The 19,710-nt window shown below is 42.8% G+C and overlaps 1 protein-coding gene across 9 annotated transcripts in view; it reads left to right on the top strand.

Annotated features, from left to right (window-relative positions):
• The first annotated feature begins 578 nt into the window (after positions 1-578).
• myo9b (myosin IXB) overlaps positions 579-19,710 on the top strand; it is a 48,927-nt gene continuing 29,795 nt past the window's right edge. For all 9 annotated transcript variants that reach the window (XM_018728213.2, XM_018728214.2, XM_018728216.2 and 6 more), the window contains exons 1-2: positions 579-697; positions 14,444-15,340. In XM_018728213.2, the coding sequence (XP_018583729.2) occupies positions 14,504-15,340 (837 nt within the window). In that variant the 5' untranslated portion in view covers positions 579-697; positions 14,444-14,503. The remainder of the gene's footprint in view (positions 698-14,443; positions 15,341-19,710) is intronic.

Genomic DNA, 19,710 nt, shown 5'->3' on the forward strand with positions numbered 1-19,710 from the left:
CGAGTCCCGCTTGGGGTGCCTTGCGACGGACTTGCGTCCCGTCCCGGGTGTGTCCCCTCCCCCTCCGGCCTTACGCCCTGAGTTGCCGGGTGGGCTCCGGTTCCCCGTGACCCCGTATGGGACAAGCGGTTCTGAAAATATGTGTATTTACAGTGCGATTTTAATATATGAAATTGATGGCAGATACTAATGTTTGTTTTATTTGATTTTTCGTTGGACTTCAGTATAACGCTTTTGTGTTGGTCCTGTGGTGGTTTGATTTAAAAAATAAAAATGGACCATTTTCGCCACGTTACCCGTTTATGAACTCGTAAACAGGCTGTTTAGATGGCCTATAATATTTTTTAAAACTTATATTTGCGGGGGCAGGACTTGCGCTGAGAAATGCGCGCTGCAGTTCAGTGCGGAGCGACGAAAGAAAACGGCCGAGCCCGACAGCCCCATGAGCGCCAGTCGCGTCAGTAGCGCTTGCAATGCTCTCCTCCGTCCTGCCGGGGGCGCTAATGCGCGGCACTGCACGAGAGCCGACGAGCGCGAATCAAATTGCCTCGCGGCTCATTGTAACTTTTCGCAGCACTCCCACTCGCTCTCGCGGGCGAGTCTCGGAGAAAGGAAGTGGCTCTCACGTATTTTTCGTTTGCGCGAGGATTAGAAATGGAGCGAGCGGTTCGCCTCTCTTCGTCAGTATTTCGTCCAGGTATGTTTTGAGGAGAGATTCGCTGGGTTTGTGTCCTTTTTCTTTTCGGTGCGGACTCGCTCGGGCAAACTTTTATCATTTATATCTCTCCGCCGGCGTAACGTCCGCTACCGCTAGTAGCTCGCTGCTTTAGCCGCCTCTTCGCCCCCGTGCCGTTTTTCTTCTCCTCACTGCGATACGGAACTCGAGTATTATTTTATGCCGTGGACTTTTTGGAAACGGGATTTCCTGAGTGCAAACTTAAGGCTGGTGATTTAACCAGGACCTGGTTAGGTGGGGGAATAAGCGCTGTGTCCGTGTGGCCAGTTGTTGTTCAAGTTGCCGTTGCCATCAATGAATTGAAAGAGAATTGTCAACCGCTGACTGACCGCGGAGGAGGGGGGAGGAGGGGAGCGTTTTCTTCATCGAGACGAAACAAGTTGAACTTTTCTTCAGCTGCGTCATTTGTTGAGTTCCTTCGACGAATTTAACCCGTACACCTTCGTTTTCTACCCGAGTTTTTTTTTTTTTTTTTTTCTCTCCCCCCTAATTAGGGAATCTGGAACCAGACAAGAAGAAGTTCGGTGGGTGTGTGTGTGTTTGGCATCTGTTTTTCGCTTCTAACAAAGACTCGGTCGGCGAAAAAAACGGACAGAGAGAGAGAGAGGACGTTCGTCGAACAGTCCCGAGTCGGCCTTTTCTGTGGTGTAGATGCTTTTAGTTTACTTTCCTCGCCGCTGTGCTGCCCGATTTGGGAAATTCAAATTCACTCGAACACTGCCGGTAAGATGTCGAGCCCTGGGGTTATCTGATTTTGTGTGTGTGTGTGTGTGTGTGTGTGTGTGTGTGTGTGTGTGTGTGTGTGTCGCTGCGGCTCGGCCAGCCCTGCCTGAGCAACGGTCTCGTGCTTTGCTCACTGGCTCTGCAGTTGCTTCTGGGTGCATCATCAGTCTGGCCTGAGGGATGACAGAGCTGTGCGAAGTCCTCGCAGCCTAATCCTTAGTCACATTTCTAGTAATGCTAATGGCTGATGCATCTCTTTCTCAACAACTCCGTCCTGACGTATTCTCCGGTGGTGGTGGAGCGATCCTTGCACGTGGGCGAGGAACAGGAGGCTGGCTTTTCGCACTCTGCTGACTGTCGGACCCCTTTTTTCGCGAGTGGTCGTTATAGTGCTGGACGGTTCCACAGCGGACGAATCGCATCTGTGCCGCAAAGCAAGGCCTTGGCTTGGAAACCCCCAGTTGCGCGCTGCTCCAGCCTCCTGGTCGCCCCGTGCGTGCGTGCGTGCGTGCGTGCGCGCGCAGCGTTCCGACACTTGGACACTCTCGTTTTCACACTTTTCTCCAGATGTAGGCCGATAGTTGCTATCGTGAGTCACTCACTCGGTGATGTGGTGACGCATGTGGGCCAACTCCAGGGCAGCTCATATGTCCTTGCCGTAATGCTAACATTTGTCTCTCTTCTCATGTGAAATACTTTGTGTGTGTGTGTGTGTGTGTGTGTGTGTGTGTTGTCCAAAGATTCCTTGGTCATTTGGGATGAAAATGACAATGTAGTTGTCTTGCATCATTTGGACTGCTGAAGAGTTTTCTTAACATTTTGGTTATTAAAATGGGGACCGAAAGGGAGAGAGATGAGTTTCCCTTTCAGCGGTGGAAGTGCAGCTATTCAGTAGCCTGTCAGGCAGGGATAAAGGGTTTTCACATTTATGACTCTTCAGTGTGCAAATAACCACTGTGACAACACATTTTGTTGTGATTGGAAACATCTGTTTAAAGTCCACCTGTGGAGTTTTAATTGACATGCGATGGAGGAAAATTCCTTGTTAACCACTTACTCATGCAGTTAACTCACTCATGCGGTATTTTTAGGGGAATCAAAGTTATTTCACTTGTACCTGTACTTCTAAGCTCTGCCCGGTGTTCCATGTTAAGTTCTGAAATGATTATAGAACAGAAGCTGCAATAACACCTCTTGTGGGTAGACAAACAGCCGTGGTACAAATAAGTGCCGCTGTTGTAATCTGAAATAAACTTGTCACCTTTGGCTTTCAGTATGATCTGGCTTTTCACGGACCATCAGTTGCCAAAGGAAGCCCCCAAAGTAATGCAGGAACTGTGGCTGTTCACACTTTGTCATAGGTTGTCTTTCATTTACTCATTTAGGTGACGCTTTTCTCCAAAGTGATTTACAATGTTAAACTACTTAGTTATTTCCCCATTTAGAGCAGCTGGGTAATTTTACTGGAGCAATTCTGGGTAAATACCTTGCATCACAGGTACTATAGCTGGAGGTCAGATTCACATCTGTGACCTTCGGGTCCAAAGGCACCAGCTCTACCCACTACACTACCAACTGCCCCTGTCTTGCACCAAAACTGCATTTGTGAAAAGACCTTTTTTTTTCCCCCCCTTTTAAAAGCATATCCCCAAGAGATAAAGGCTTCACTGAGATGTAATGATTTATGTTTAGTCTTAATGCTGCTTTTGAATAATTCATATGTTGAGGTCTGAGAAAATGACCGGTGTATTTTGTACTATAGTTCGTGCAACATTTTCAGTTTACATCGCTTATTTCTTTCCTTTGAGGTAATCGTATTTAGTATTAAAATTTCTCTGACACTGTTAGACCTCCGATGTAACCAGTGCTTTCACCGAACAACCTGGTCTTTTCAGTTGCACAAGTTCTGCATTAGGCATACTTCTAATGCATTAGGTTACTAGGATTTCCTCGCGAACCATTTGCGCTACTTTGTTTCTTGCACTGTTTAGGCCTGTACATCTCAGTGTGTGATCTGGCAGGTTATTTTTGCTGTTCTTTCATGCATGCTATTGTTGTAGGTGCCCTTATTGTGCTGTTCATGAAATGAATTAAGCAGAACCATTTTGTGTGTGACCTCAGTTTTGAGTTGTCTGTGTTTGTTTTGGGTATTGTACTTGCTAGTGAGAATTATCGCCTGTATGTTCCCTGTTGACATTTTGAAAATGTTTCACTGTTTTTGATTTTCACCTGAGAATGTTGACACATGCATATTTCTTGTAATTAATAACGGAAATTGCAATCACTGTTTCTTGGTTTTTCAAGCAAGAAGATGTGTGCGTTTTAAATCTGAATCATTCTGTTATGAACACAATTTAGTGATTTCTTAACACAGCTAATGAAATATGATTCCAATGTGCCATACATGTAATTTGCAAGCAAGAACAATACAAAATAGCACATATTCTTCCAATCGGTCCAGGATTGATTTTTAGGCTCCATGACCTTGGCACATTTTATGTTAATTCTGAAGATAAATTTTTTTTTTGTGCTCTGTATAGTTTTTGTATGATTAGTGAGACATTTACTTTATTAATCTTCTAAGTAACTTGCACTGTTTAACTACTCGCAGTGCTTTTCCTATTTATCCAGCTGGGTAGTTCTTACTCTTTCAATTCAGTGGAAGTACCTTGATCAAGCAGGAGGTAGGATTTGAATCCTCATCCTTTGAGTAGAAGGCAGCAGCTCTAAACACAACAGTACTTGCACTCCTAGGTAACAGGTTTGTCTCCAAAGCTTAAAAATAATAAAGCTGCCCTGCAGTATGTTATACATGTGTACTTCCAACTTCACATTGAACATCTTTAGTATTTATACCACAAACCTAATTGTGAAAGTCACTAATGCAAAAATTGGTTGACAGTTGTCACTCTTTTGTGGTGTAAGCCACTGTACTGTATGTACACATTTTAATGACCATGTCTTTGGTTCATGTATTGTTTTTAGCTTTCCATATTTAATTAGGATAATGCTATAATAGCGAATTGATTTAGATGATTTTTATAGTGAAAAACACATGTCCCATTTGAATGTCTTTTTGTGGAATGTTTATTAAATGGGTGGAGCCAGCAGGGCCTTCCTGTCTCTTAGGATTGCTCTTTTTGATGTGGCTGAGGCCTGTACTCCAGGGCAGCTGTGCTCTTGTTTGACAGCAATACTCATGGGTGGATCATGTGAGAGGGACGCTTTGAATTTTGCAGCTTGTAACTGACCAAGCTATGTGCTGTGGATTTGCAGTGACGTGTGTTGGGTTCAAATGTATGGAAATCATCTTAAGTTCTTACACCAGAACCAGAATTTGGCACACAGTCTGCAATCCTTGTACCCACACTGTTTCCCTCACTGCAGGCAATTTGTCATGCAGGCTTATAAATAGCTCTAATTACAGTGTAAATGGGGGGGAGGAAGTGACTTCCACAGTTTCTGCCTGGCCTGCTTGTTTGCTGCTGATATGTTAAAGTAGTTCAGACTTTTTAGAGTCTCTTATGTGTAACCTTAGTCGTATTAATTTTAGTTAAGGCTGGATTTCTGCAAGGCATCTGATCAAATCAAAGGAAAATGTGTTGAAATCATGCAGTGCTTTATTTTATCAACCAAAAAAAAACAGATAAAGGAAAGCTGTCACTTCAGGCCTTTAAATGGATGACATGTCTATTGAGTGTAGTACTGGGTAGGCTGTACTGTTGAGTGTTACAGGTGTAACTTCACAAATGTTGCCCTGGTTCAAATGCAGTGTTTGAGTAGCTTTTTCTGAACATTGTTTGTTCAGGAAGCAGTATGTCTTAAATGTGGTTCTGTTTTTCTTTAATGTTTAGACAATTTGGAGCAGTTGTAAGAACTGGGAAATGGAGAAGCTGCTGCCCTTTAACGAAGTTGCAGCTGGCTCCACACAGGCTGGGGATGAGGAGGAACTGGGTGCTCCAGGTCTGATCACATACATGAAGCAGCCCGTCTGATTGTGCTGTGGACAGAGCGACCGCCCCCTCTGTTTTTCTGTGGTCGCTGTGGCCGGAATGCCGAAAAAGGCTGAAGAGCACACCCGGTAGCACACAGGCTGCTCTCTGTCCACGATGGGACTAACATGCTTGATAAGCAGTTCTCTAGTTTACGTGCTCGGTATTGCAGGGCAGGAAGCAGACTGGCGACTGCAAAGCACTGTGTCATATGCTGTGAGAGGAGGCGCTTAGGAAAGAGGAAACTGAACAGCAGGCGTGCAGCCTAGCTGACTGGTTAGACTTATCAGCGAAGACTGCTGCACTAATGGCTCCTGCAGTCCTGCCAGGTACAGGGAGATGGTTTGCTCCTCTTCAGGGTTCCACTAAATTGGGTGCCAGATATGTCTATATATTTGCGTTTAAGCTGCAGCTACAGATAGGCTCCCACTGTATCTGTTGAGCATGTAAAATAATCCAGTAATGGGCAGTTTTCGCCTTCATGTTTTGTACAGTGTAGTGCACAAGTGTTTTATTTTCAAACTTTAGTGTCCATTGCCATTTCTTGCAATAGGCTGTATTGCTTTGGGTTGAAGTGACAGATTTGGGGTTTGTATCCTGAGCCCTCAGTCTCATTTGCAATTGTATTCTTTGTTTGCCAGCAAACAGCCCTTCTGCCAGGCAATGTTTTTACATTGTAATAACAGAATAAAGTTAACAGATGCTTGAAGATAAGTGCTAAACATTCTGTAAAACCTCAAGATCTGTGAAACTGCATTTGTCCCCTGTGCTTTATAATTGAAATTGTCAAGCCATTAAGTTTTAATGGTATAGCTGCTTTTAAATTATCATGGGAGTCCTGTCATATCTCAGCATTGAAAGCAGTTTAGTCCTAAGCTGCCTACACACAAAATTACAACATGACACTTAATAGTCATCCAGAATGTAGTGGAAGGATTTGGGGTGTCTTGCATCTGTGTGAGAGTTTACTCCATTGTATTCTCCAAAAAAAGACTCATATCTGTCTGCCATATGTCCTCTTGTAAGTTCAGAAGCCCTGTCAGGTTGGACAGGTTGTAATATCTGACTTTAAGCATCTGTCTCAGACATTGGACAGATGGACAGAGGGAAAGGAGCTCAGCACTAGCATGGTGTAGAGCAGTTATTCTGAAGCTGAAATGGAGTCATGTGTTTGCAAAGCGACCCACATGTGTGCTCAACACAATGTGCCCTCTGTCCAACTTCTTGTCCTTGCTTCCCCTTTTCCTCTCCCTGATTTCTTCTCAAAATGAATCCAGCTGCAGTCTTCAAGGCATTTAATGTTCTACTGGCTCAGTGTAGGTTTCTGCCCTTAAGGAAAAGCCTAACCCCCCTGCCCCCCCAACTCCTGAGCTTAGACTGTCTGGGTCACATGACTGCAACATTCAGAATGGCCTGATGAGAGATGTGTATGGGAACATACATTCTCACAAGTCTCATCATGCCTGTAAAGAAGGAATGTTATTCTGCATTGCATAGTAAAGCTTGCAAAGGAAGTGTGGAGGCATGAAACTTCATTACATACCCTCTCCTTCCCCTTTAGCCTTAGTAGCTCTTAATGACAGAAATAACTATGTATCGTGGTGTCCTTAGGATTTGAAAGTTTGAATGTGCTTTGCATAGAAATTTTACTTCAATCCGTTGCTTTTCCCGTAGCCAGTCTGCAGTGGTTTGTTGAAATTCAAAACTGATTATATTCAAATCATCCCACATCACAGCTGAACCTCTATTCCTCCTGCCAAGGTGTGCCTTGGGCCCTAGCCTTGCCTTATTTCTTTATGTATTTTGCTTAAATGATAAAAGTGAGCCCAGAGTTTTTAATACGTCCCTTTTGGCTGTGGATGTCCTTCCTGCTAGCGCTGTCCGAAGGGGAAGTCTCCTCATCTGGGTGAGGTTAGCACACTGCAGTGCGTGACAGAAGGTGGAACTAGGAACCATAGACATCTACTCGATCATTGACCCACAGTGTACATTTGATCCATCATTGTACTGCTCAACCTGGTGTTTAATTACACCCCCTGGCTAAAACCATATGCCTCAAGTATTTGTTCTGCCTCACCAGTATATCTCTCGTCATGGTGGTAACACCTCAACCGGGTGGTTAAATGGCTTACTTGCTTTACCTGGAAGGAAATAGACCAGCACCTGTACACCAGACAATACAGGTTGGATCTGTTTGTACGCGTCACTGAATTGAAACTTGTGAACCCTTGGTCCGTGCTGTCTAACTGAAGATTACCTGCTGAGCAAACAGGGGAGGCCCATGGCACCACCTGTCTGCTCCAGAAACTGCACACAAAAACCAACCTTGAATCATCTGCAGAAGGTTAGGCAGCCAGTTTGCTTTTTAGCCCACAGATGTGGTATGTTGTCTCCCCCTCCCCCGCCCCCCAAGCAGTACCAGCCTGATATCTTGTTTCCCCATCTATTACCTTCCCCATTCTGCTGTTCATTGTTTTTATTCTTATAATTTATATAAATGTCATTTATTGTCAAATTATGATCCGTGTCTTCCATTACGTGCTCAGGTAAAATTCTGAAAGGGTGTTCTTTAAAAAAGAAAAGTTTGATCTTGAGGTGATGTCTGTATACTGTTTACTCCACTGAGAATTGGCTCTAGTTTGGTTATACTTCAATGATGTCACTTTGCTTTTTGTTTGTATGTTGAAAAAAGATTTCTCATCTAGGGTTGGGCAGGCTTTTGTATATCCTGCCTTATTTTCCTGTCTTCAGTGTTTGGGTTTTTTCCTACCATGTTCTGTAATCTTTTGAAGGGCTTGAATTAAGTGGTTGTGTTCGTTAAACAATGAAAGGATTACTTTTTGAGCCAGCTCCTTGGCATAGAATGATCTCATGTATGGCTTCCCTCTGATGTTCCTCCCTCTCCTACCACTTTCAGTTCATCACTCGTGAATGTAAAGTGTGTCTCCATCCCTTTCACACTTTTTAAAACGAAGAGGCAAGATGCAGCCCATGTCTCAGCTGACACAACAGTGATTCTTTGTGGTAGCAAGTGATGACGTGCTGAATCTCACTGCCTTTTTACAGTGGCTCATTGCCTTTGTCTAATCTGTTTGCATCTAATCCTTTATGGTATCAGATTTGCTTTCCTCTATACATTTTGTGACTAGTATTACTGTTATCACTGCTTGTAAATTTTGTAGCACTTCTGTTTGTCTAATTTTTTGATAATCTCATTTTGTGGGAAGTATACCAAGCCTTCGTGGCCTAGAGGCTGTTTCCTTACTCTTAATTTGCTGCAACTTTGTAAGTGTGAAAGTAGCAAAGTTTTCCAGGCTTCAACCGGCTCATGTGGTGAGCACTGGAAGTGCCCTGCCCTTAGAGTCTCCAGCCTGCCAACAGTGACCTCATCTGCAAACCCAGTCTGGCATGAACCCTGACTGGACCTGACTCATTGGAAACACAAGCGAAGGGGTACACTGCCTTACCTGGCCCAGCCACTCCTAGTTCTCCTGGTTACGCTAAGTGTACCTGGAAAATAAACGGTTCAAAGCGGTCTTGCTCCGCTGCTTACGGTTTACAGATGGGAATTTTGTGAGCTGTAGGTCCACTTGCACTGCTGTACTCCTAGCCCAGTGAAGTTTTGGACAGGTGCTTTGTTTCCCTCTACTAAATGCCGTTTAATGCTCTTTACTTACTCTGGTCCTTTTTCTTGCACTCTGAGGAAGTGTTCTTTTCACCCTATTCTGCTTTTAGCACTCTTCATTATGAAACAAGTACAAAAGCTGGCCGAAGTTTTTCTCGTGGTAATTTCCCTCTTTCACATTAGTCTGTGGTGCTAGCATACTGGTTAAATCAAGTTTTTAAAGTACAGGTAATGGATAATTGACTGTACTCTGGTATTACTATTTGAAATTCCTTAACTAAGTATTGCTTTTTTTAGGCAATGTATTTTTGCTGTCGCCAGTATGCCTGCCACTTGCCAAAAAAATTAAGCAACTCAGCAAAATTTCCTGCAGATCTGCACTTGTTCCGATTGTCTTGTTTCATACACAATGGTTTCCTTGTGTGTAGCTGGACATTTTTGTGTGTCATTTCAGTTGAGTAAATTTAGAAAAGTGCAGTAAATCATGTTGCCTAATTTGGGTATGAGTTGGTATATACTTATATACCAAAGTATATGGTTGTGTGTGTTTTTATATGTATGCAGCTGGAACAGATGCGCTCGTGAAAAGAATGTACACAGCCTTAATGGAATAAATGTAATGTATGCAAAATGCTTGTGTTTTTTGCTGATCGGCATGCCAATAAGCATCAGCCAGCTTTGTTTTAAGCAGATAAGGTGGGAGATTTGTTTGAAGGACAGTTTTGTGCCCATCTTCACATTTTATGTCTGACCTTTGAGCAAAGTCTTTTAGTCCACACTGAAGCTTTTTAACATTTTGCATTTATACTTTTCATTGCACGGTAAAAAATGTGATCGCTGACATTTTGGGATTTTTTAAACTCTTTTGCATGTCAGGGAAATGGGCTGAATACAGACATTTAAACCATCACAGTGGTGGATAATTTTTTCTTGTGGCTTTTGCTTCCTTACTTACAGGGACATTTCATATATGTTGGGTTTTTGGTCATCAGCTAAAATGGGGCTAAAGTGACTGGTGATGAAATTGACTAAGGTAGCCAGAATTACTAGCAAGAGTGAGTTAAAAATAGAAAGGAAAATGTGGAAGCATTTAACTTCTGTAATGACTACACTGTGGATGTGCTATTTGTGTTTGATTTAATTTAAACTTGATTTTCTGAAGTCTGATTTGGTGTCACAGAAGGATGAGGTCATGGACTGTAGAAGTATAGCAAAAGCTGGACATGTGACTTGGAGGAGCTGAGGTTGGCCAGAGCGAACATTTTGCTAAAGTAGTGTTCACTTTGGAAGCCTGTTGGACCTTTTTTTTTTCTTCTTTTTTTTCCCCTCTTTCGAAGTGACTTGAGCGCAAGATGTGTGCTTTGTTCGACTACAGAAATATTTCTTTGCCAGTGTTATCAAATTGAGATTGCAAGAACAATTTAGAACCAAGAATAAGCATAGCATGTTTCAATGCGCTTTAGGTCAAGTGTGCTAAGCCTAGGAAGAGCGCTAGGCTGCGTGTATTTGATAAGGGGAGAGCCCGCATTGACTGTTAGGGGGAGCAGGCTAGCTCTGCGGAGCTTCCTGCTTTGTCACAAGTCATCCACCATCTATGTCCAGATAAGGGAAAAAACAGGGAAGCCTCAAGCACAATTGTAGCTGCAGGAACTGGAGGCCTGTAGAGTCCTGCTTGGGGGGTTAATGATTTAGGGCCATTTGAGTCTGCTTGCAGCAATATGTGAGGGTCTCCTTAGGCTGGTCCTCTGCCTGCACATTGATTAGATACGTGCTGATGGGTGCTATTGCTTTCACTTCTCTCAAAAGTCTAGTGGTATGGTGACACTCTCTGCAAGGCCAGTAAGTTGTGCTACAGCAGCTTTCAATTCTTTTGTATCACTCTGCTAATTAGGCTGCATGCAAGTCTAATATAATAGTTCACTTGTCTCATTGTTTATCAGCATTTAAAAAAAAATTATGGGTGCTTTTTTGAAGAAATTTCCATCTTACTTTCATAGTAGCGTCAAAGGCTGTGACCAATGAAATCAAGGTGTTGAAAGTGTTCATCTGTGTAAGAACAGTTAATTACTTTAAATCACAAAAACATACAATTGAAGTATATGACTCATCTTCTGAAAATGCAAACTAGCTGGCTGATTCTCTGATCTAAACCTTAAAAATTCTAATCGTGACATACAGTCTTTGCAAAAATGGTTTCATGGTATTTTTTTCACAGCAAAAATGATTGCATTTTTTTTTTTTTTTTTTCCTCCCTCCCCTGTGGAGTGACAAATGGAAGTAACTTTTTTGGACAGTACACCTGTTTGTGAAACCAAAAATATTTTGTCTGGCTTTGTTTTCTAGGTCTCCATGGACAGTTTCCAGATAGTATGCTGCAGTTAATGTAGTTTTAATGTATTCACTTGGGAACTGTGATAAAAATGTAAAAGGCCAACCTGTTTTTAGAGGAAAGACATTGGCTTGCTTTGCACCATCGTTCAGAGCAGAATTGCATATGATGCCAACTGTTGGTTGTCCTGTTAAGTCTAATACCAGGAGAGTTGGGGCTTCTTCAGAACTGCTTGGCAAGTTTTTAAAAATGGGAACCAGTCTAACCTATTATAGAAACCTCTCAAGGTATATTTTGAAACTGCAGGGATAAACTTTGCAACATATGCAACTTATTGTTTTCAGTGTATTCCTGTCCAGTTTCCTGCATGTGCTGGAATCACAATGTTTCTTCAATGCAGTAGCTGCAGACTTTTATGCTGTGCTGCATAGAAAATGTGCCCAACTGATTTTATGAGCAGCGAGCAGGGTATGAATTTTCCGTTCCTGGTCCTTTGCAATGTCAGCCAATACCCGTGACTAGCAATTCTTCTCACGCTAGCTAGTGGTTCAACTTATTTTTTGCAATTTTGCATTTATGAGCCCTTTCTTGCAAAATGCGTTCACTATCTTCATACATGTTAACTGGATGCATGTTGGAATGTGCTAATCTTTTTGAATTTTAGTAACATTTTAGAAGATCCACAAATATATTCAACACAAGAATGACCTTGGTTCTGAAAAGCATACTGCTCTTGAAGCTTGATGCTTCAGCAAGTGATTACACTACTGAGGATGTGTACATTTGTATTCAGTGAACATGACTGAGAGGGTAGACTTCATGGTAAATAGCTAAGCCATCTTGCTCCATTGTCATTTTTGTGATTTATAACAGGAAACAGTTACTATGTTAGGGTGGTGATGTCAACTTTTGTGGCCTTTTGCATGCATTAACAGTGACTCAAAGGGCCTCTTTGCTGTATGCATCTCTGTGATAACAGCTTCCGGTGCTACTCAGTAGAGGCTGATGGGCTGAACCATACAGAAGGTCACAGCTATTCAGTGTATGATTCAGTGAGTATAAAACATTCCAAACTAATGATAGTAGCCCACCTACTGGATTTTATTGGAAAGCTTTCAAACCCAGGCTTTTCTGATTAGCACTTTAGCTGCAAATGGCAGGTACAATGGTAAGGTCACAGTTAGTCCTGTTTAACTGTGTTTTTGGTAAATATAAGGTTATTGTGCATTTAATTACTGCGAAAATGCTTTGTCACCCCAATGCACTGCTTTTGATTAAAGCAGAAACCAGCATTACGGGGTCTTTACGAGAGACCCTTACGTTGCATTGAACAGGAAGTCTGGTGACTAGTGACACCACGCAAGATCTTTATGCATCTTCTTTCACCTTATGATCGCTTAGATCTGTGCAGACATTGTATAGTTTTTGTACTTCTAGAGCTGCAAACATCACTGTTAGCTTTTAGCAGAGGATAAGTTCCTTGACCGTTTCAGCTGATACAGGATGCCTGTGACCTGCATTTGAACGCTTTGCCACTTGGGCAGTTCTTTTTGTTTTTGGTTAGTCAACCTAACTAAACTTAAATCGTCAGCTTGCAAAATATGCTTCCTCTTGCGCTTCTGGCAGTCCAGGGTGAGATCCCCTATAGCACAGTGACATGTTAGCAGCTTCCACAGCCCCTGTCACTGAAGCGTTAGCTAAATGCCCACCAACAATATTTTGGATCAGAGTTCTTAGCTTGCAGACATCCTGTCTGTTTTTGTAAATGCCTTATTTATATACATTAGTCATGTATGTTGTCATTTATATATGCATACTGTGACCTTTATGTATCAGTCTTTTTTTTTCTACACAAATCTAAACTTCTGAGATTCTACACAAATGAGGTTATGGTAGACTATATGAATATTTTTGTTGAATTTTAATCATTCATTTTATTTAACCCTTAGGTTTTAAGATTTCTTGTACATTAATACTGAATCTTTTAAAAAAAAAAAAAAAAAGAACCTACTTAAATGTGATAGACAATGTTCTTATTGATATAGGAAACAATCTCAGGGAACAGTTACAGAAGTGATCAAAAACAGAAATGAGCTGTTTCATTAGAGCCGGTTTCCAAATTGCATGTAGTTAGTGGCAGGACATATTCCTTGGCAACGGTTTAGCTAGAATTAATTTTCCTCAAAAATCTGGTGGGTTTCATATGATTTTTTTCAAATGGTTTTTTTGCAGATATGGTAACCTTCTCTGTAACTCCCTGGTTTGTTGCAAAAACCTCCAAGCATGAATTCTAGGGTTGAAAGGAGATATTGTAAAGGCTGATATGGGGGTGATATTCTCTACTGGGTGTTTTTCATGGATTACACTGAATGAATTAACAGTTCCTCCTAAATGTTTGCTGACAGCCAGAGAACTGTTAACGGTCACAATTTCTGCATGTAACCATGCTCTTTGAGTGTGTATCTTGGCACAGAAGAGTAACATGGCCTGTGGTGTATGCTATACCATGAATTGGTATATGGAGGTCTCAGAAGTCTACCATGTGCTGCTTATCTGTTTACTTTATTACAAACCCTTTGTACCCTGAGCTTTGCATTGCCGATCCATCACTTGACTAGATGGGGCCCATGTTGCCTCCATCAGCATCTGGTGTGAAAAGCCCATGATGTTGCTGGTTTCTGTTAGCACTTTGTTACAGACCTACTGACCCCAGCGAGATTTTATAATTGCAGCTTGTGGGAAAATGAAAAATTGTGTTAACCATGATAGTTGTGTGTAGCTTTGTTGTGCAGATGTACGAGAAATCGATTTGTATGAAACTTGAATTACTTCTGTCAAACAGGGTCCTCGTGCAAATATGTTGAGCTCATTGATGTTCACACACCATTCCACTAGTTTTTGTTACATTTTGCTGAAATCCTGCTTTTCCAACAGGTTGGAGCCAAATACTCTACTATGTAATCCTTATTGCAAATTCTTGATTGGAAGAACATTGTCTAACATGCCTCTATTGTTGCCTTCTCTTGTTTTTGGTCCAGGTGCTAGATGTTGAGTTTGAAGGCAATACGGCATGCTGAAAGGCATCTGCCTCTTTCACAATGAGTGTCACAGATGGCGAGCGGGCAGCTAGCCAAGATGGAAAATCCTATGTGCTCCAGATCTACGCCCGCTTGTCACTGGACACAGCACCATGCTGCACCCTCAGGGTCCACAAAGAGGTCACAGCAGCAGCAGTGGTGAAGGATGCTGCTGCCACCTTGGGCCTGGATACCTCCAAGTTCTATGTGCTGGCTGAAGTAAAGGAGTGTGGTGGGGAGGAGTGGATCCTGGAGGCCAGCGACCTACCTGTGCAGCGTGTTCTGCTGTGGCCCAGGAAAGCACAGGAGCAGCACCCCCAAAGTGAGGGCTTCTACTTTCTACTGCAACAACGCAACGAGGATGGCTCCATCCACTATGTCCACCTGTCAAACCTCAGTGAAGAGAGGGAGGTCCAGAGGCTGGCAGCCCGTGGCTTCCTCCCACCTCAACAGGAGGACTTTGACGACCTTTGCAACCTCCCCCGTTTGACTGTCTCCAGCATCCTGGACAACCTACGCAATCGCTTTCAAAAGAAGAAAATCTATACTTACGCTGGCAGTATCCTTATTGCCATCAATCCTTTCAAGTTCCTTCCAATCTACAACCCAAAGTATGTCAAGATGTATGAGAACCACCAGCTGGGCAAGCTGGAGCCACATATCTTTGCTATTGCAGATGTGGCTTACTATGCTATGCTGCGCAAGGGCATGAATCAGTGCATCGTAATATCTGGGGAGAGCGGCTCAGGCAAAACGCAAAGCACCAACTTCCTCATCCATTGCTTGACTGCACTCAGCCAGAAGGGTTATGCCAGTGGGGTGGAAAGGACTATCTTGGGAGCAGGTCCTGTTTTGGAGGTAGGCCTGCTTATTCCGTTGTTGGCTTCTTTCTTTTTAGCAGTGCTTTAAGGGCTTTCCAGCATTTTCATGTATTGATACTTCATTTTCCATATATACAATGTCCGATGTGTGAGTGTGAGACATTTGAGAGATTTGGTGTCCCATCCTCTACATGACCTATTTCTTGATTATATGTTCACCATAACCCAGAATGTATCAGCAGCTGAAAAAATTTCATAGATGAATTAAGAGGTTTGTTGTCTAGTCATTGAGCCGTTAGGTTTCCTTCATTGGAATGACAATTTCATCTTGTGTGTGCAATGTATATGTAGTTTGAAAGAGATTACTTTCTTTTTCTCAAACTGCTGTTTAGGTTTGTTACAGTATTTCACATCTCTTCTGTCATGTATTGGCAGGATGATGGATGAAAAAGTCAACTTTCTGTGTCATACGCATGTTTTAGAAGCAAATGCTCCATCAGAAAGAAGAAATGAAATTCCCAGTGGGCAGTATAGTTTTGCCCTCAGACTAATACTGGAAACTGCTTATCTGAATGTGGATGTCAGCCATTTCTCCATACCATCAAAAAATTTCTCTGTAGCCCTTCAGTAAATGTAACAATTTCTCTCTTGGGTTCAGCCTTGTACGGTTCAGTTTTGCAGTGTGCTGCTATTTGTATTATGCTTAATGGTTTCATTTGGAAGGCAACGTATCAGTCTGTTCAATTATTGCCACCATCAAGACTGGCTAAATTTGAACAATCTTATCACCTTTTTTTTTAATTTGGAAACCGGAACTTCATGTTTTGTAAAACTTATTCTCCTAATGAACTTCAGGATTCATTTAGAACATTTATTTCATTTCATGTGAGTTTTTAGTGCAGATTCTTGTTTTTGATCAATGGATGTGGTTCAGCTGCAGTATAATTTCAAATAATTGTGACTGACATCGTGCCACATTTATAGGGTGTTACTCTTTAAGGTTAAATCAGGTGAGCACATTGGTAAGTCCTCACCTAGTATGTCATCTCACTACAGCTAGGTAACCTTGCAATATACCTAAATGCCTCAGTAGTGACTAAATTACTTTTTGGAATTAATTGAAAACATCTTAATGTAATGAATTTTCATAATGCAATGTACACCAACCACAGTGAAAAGTTTGATTTGATTTTCATAGCCATGGTATTTGCCTTAGGTGCAGTCAACACTGCTGGACATTAAAGCTTCTCAAAACTTTGTAATAGGACAGCAAGCAGTATCGTGAAGCAAATAGTCTACCAGTGGTCAGTGCAATGTAGTGCTGTGCAAAAGCCCTATGTACCGATTAACCAAAACATTACAACCGCCTGCCTAATATTGTATAGGTCCCCTTCGTGCTCCCAAAACAGCCCTGACCCGTCGAGGCATAGAATCCACAAGACTTCTGAAGGAGTCCAGTGGTATTTGTCACTAAGATGTTGGCAGCAGATCCTTTAAGTCCTGTAAGTTGCAAGGTAGGGCCTCCATGGACTGGACTTGTTTTTCCAACACATCCCACAGATGCTTGATCAGACTGAGATCTGTGGAATTTGGAGGCCAAGTCAACCTTGAAGTCTTTGTCATGTTCAGGAATGGTCTGAGGAACAATTTTTGCAGTGTTGCAGGGCCACTGCCATCAGGGAATACCGTTGCCATGAAGGAGTATATGTGGTCTGCATCAATCTTTAGGTAGGTAGTACGTGTCAAAGTAACAACCCACATGAATGCCAGAACCCAAGGTTTCCCAGCAGAACGTTGCCCAGAGCATCACGCTGCCTCTGCCGGCTTGCCTTCTTCCCATACTGCATCCTGCTGCCATCTCTTCCTTGGGTAAACGACGCACGCGCACCCAGCCGTCCACACGATCTAAAAGAAAACGTGATTCGTCAGACCAGGCCGCTGCCTTCCTCCATGGTCCGGTTCTGACCCTCACGTGCCTATTGTAGGCACTTTCGGCAGCGAACGGAGGTCAGCGTGGGCACTCCGACCGATCTGCGGCTACGCGGCCCCATACGAAGCAAGCTGTGATGCACCGTATGTCCTGACGCCTTTCTGTCAAGGCCGGCATTAAGGTTTTCAGCAATTTGTGCTTTAGTATCTCTTCTGTTGGATCAGACCAGATGGGCTAGCCTTCGCTCCCCACTCATCAGTGAGCCTTGGGAGCCCATGACCCTGTCGCCGGTTCACCGGTTGTCCTTCCTTGGGCCACTTTTGGCAGGTACTAACTACTGCATACTGGCAACACCCCCCAAAGACCTGCTGTTTTGGAGATGCTCTGACCCGGTCGTCTAGCCATCGCAATTTGGCCCTTCTCAAAGTCGCTCAGATCCTTATGCTTGACCATTTTTCCTGCTTCCGACGCATGGGATTCAAGAACTGACTGTTCACTTGTTGCCTAATATGTTCCACCCCTTGACAGGTGCCACTGTAACAAGATAAGCGATGTTCTCTTCACCTGTCAGTGGTTTTAATGTTGTGGCTGATTGGTGTAAAGCTTTCTTATTTAATGGTGAACAAGAGCTTGTTTTTCATTCAGCCACTGGTATCGATTGCAGTTTCACTGTCAGGTGACCGAGTTAGTTCCCTCCAGCCTTTTCCCCTAAAGCAGAAGATGCACTCGCATATCTTTATCAAAAAGTGTCAGCGGAAGAGAGCAAAAGGCCCCTCATAGTTATGCAATATGGCAAAAAGAGCACCTTTAGCAGTTAGTTTTCTATGTAGAAGCACTGAGGCTTGTTTTTTTTTTTATTTTGGCATCCCACAACTTCCCTTTTATTTTTATATTCTTGTTTATACTCTGACTTCACCTTGGTGACGCGAGTATGGCTTTCACCCGAGGACGTTACTACATAGCTTGTGTGCTTACTGGTTGTTTCCTCTTTGAGATCTGAGAACTTTCTCATGAAGTTTCCTATCCCCCAAATCTCTTTGGACATGCCCATGTCTGTTGTGAGTTAAGGCTCTTGAGGTAATTCAGACATGATGTGGTTAAAGGCGTCTGAAGCTGAAGTGCTCCGCTCTGGCATTTGGCATTTTGACAGGAACATGTAGGGGAGCTGATATATATTTGCTTCTTCTCTCTCCCCCCCCCCCCCCGAAAGACCCTTATGTTGAGGTTTCTTTAAGAAGTGACCACCCGTCACCCTGCTGATGTAAGCTTTTTCATGACATTACCAAGTGGTGACATCCTGCTTCTGGTGCAAGTGGCCTCTGATCAGTCGGTGGAAAGCTGCTCCGCTTCACAGGGCGTGGTGGTCCAGTCCTGCCTATTCCTGGATCATTATGGCTGACCTAAGAGCAGAGCTAGATGCAGCAGTTGTGGTGAGAGTTCTGCCACAGAGGGATTCTGCAGTATTGTGATGGAGTGAACAGATGAACAGCTAACACCTACATATAGTCAAAGAAGCCAGTTTAGAAACCAACAAAGTTTACTTGTTGTCAACTCAAAACCTCATTTGGAAGTTTTCTGGTGTTTTTGTGAAAATTCTTCAAGCAGCTTTATGGACACTACGTTTTATGAGCAAAGAGCATGGCCTACTTTTTGTAATAGGTTTTTAGTTTATTCCCTACAAAATGTAAGCCATTGTGATCATATTCCTAACTTTCTATTTGTAGTCCATTTGAGTTGCTCTAAGAAATGTTTAGTTTAATGTAGAGTTTTAGTAGTTGTTCCTTGTACTTTGTGCTTTTTAGCTTAAAGCCTTTTTGGCAAACTGCCTTTTTTGCTGTAGCTAAAAATAAAGGAATAAGCTACACAGTCTCATGATTTTCTCTTTATTAAAAGCAAATGCAGTGTTTGGACTAATCAAACCTGAAATTGACTTTAAATTTTTTTTCGCAACACAGGAATAATGGGTCACAAGAAAGCATTTTTTTCTGAGTGCCGAGTGGTTTCGGAAAATCCAGCACAATCGGGATCTGGTGTGGCAGCATTTCCTGAATGCTGAACCCTCTACTAAAAGTTTTCAAATAAGAAATGAGAAACTTAGTTGTCTCAGTCTTCAAAGCATCAAACCATCTGGTGTTTAGAATATAATAATGATGATGATAAAGAGGGAAAAGTGGTTTTTGGAGACATTCCTCTCAGGTCTTTGGCTAAGGAAAAATTAAAAGCATTTCCCCCCCTCTAGTTGGTGAGCCTGTGGCATTGGGCAGGATAGCGTTCGGCTTTCATTACACACGGAGCTGCTGCTGCCCCTGTGGTTTTGGAAAGCAAGCCGCCAAACTGGTAGGAACTGTAGGCCCCAGCCTCTTCCAGCCTCCGCATTTGTACTGTTGGGTCCCCTTTGCAGCAGCCTGGCCCCTCCTTCTGCTGTTTTCTTTACAGCTAATAAAGGGAAGTTTTTCATGTGCGTCCGTGGGCGAGTA

This window comes from Scleropages formosus, chromosome 9 (assembly GCF_900964775.1).
Source record: "Scleropages formosus chromosome 9, fSclFor1.1, whole genome shotgun sequence".
Taxonomy (NCBI): domain Eukaryota; kingdom Metazoa; phylum Chordata; class Actinopteri; order Osteoglossiformes; family Osteoglossidae; genus Scleropages; species Scleropages formosus.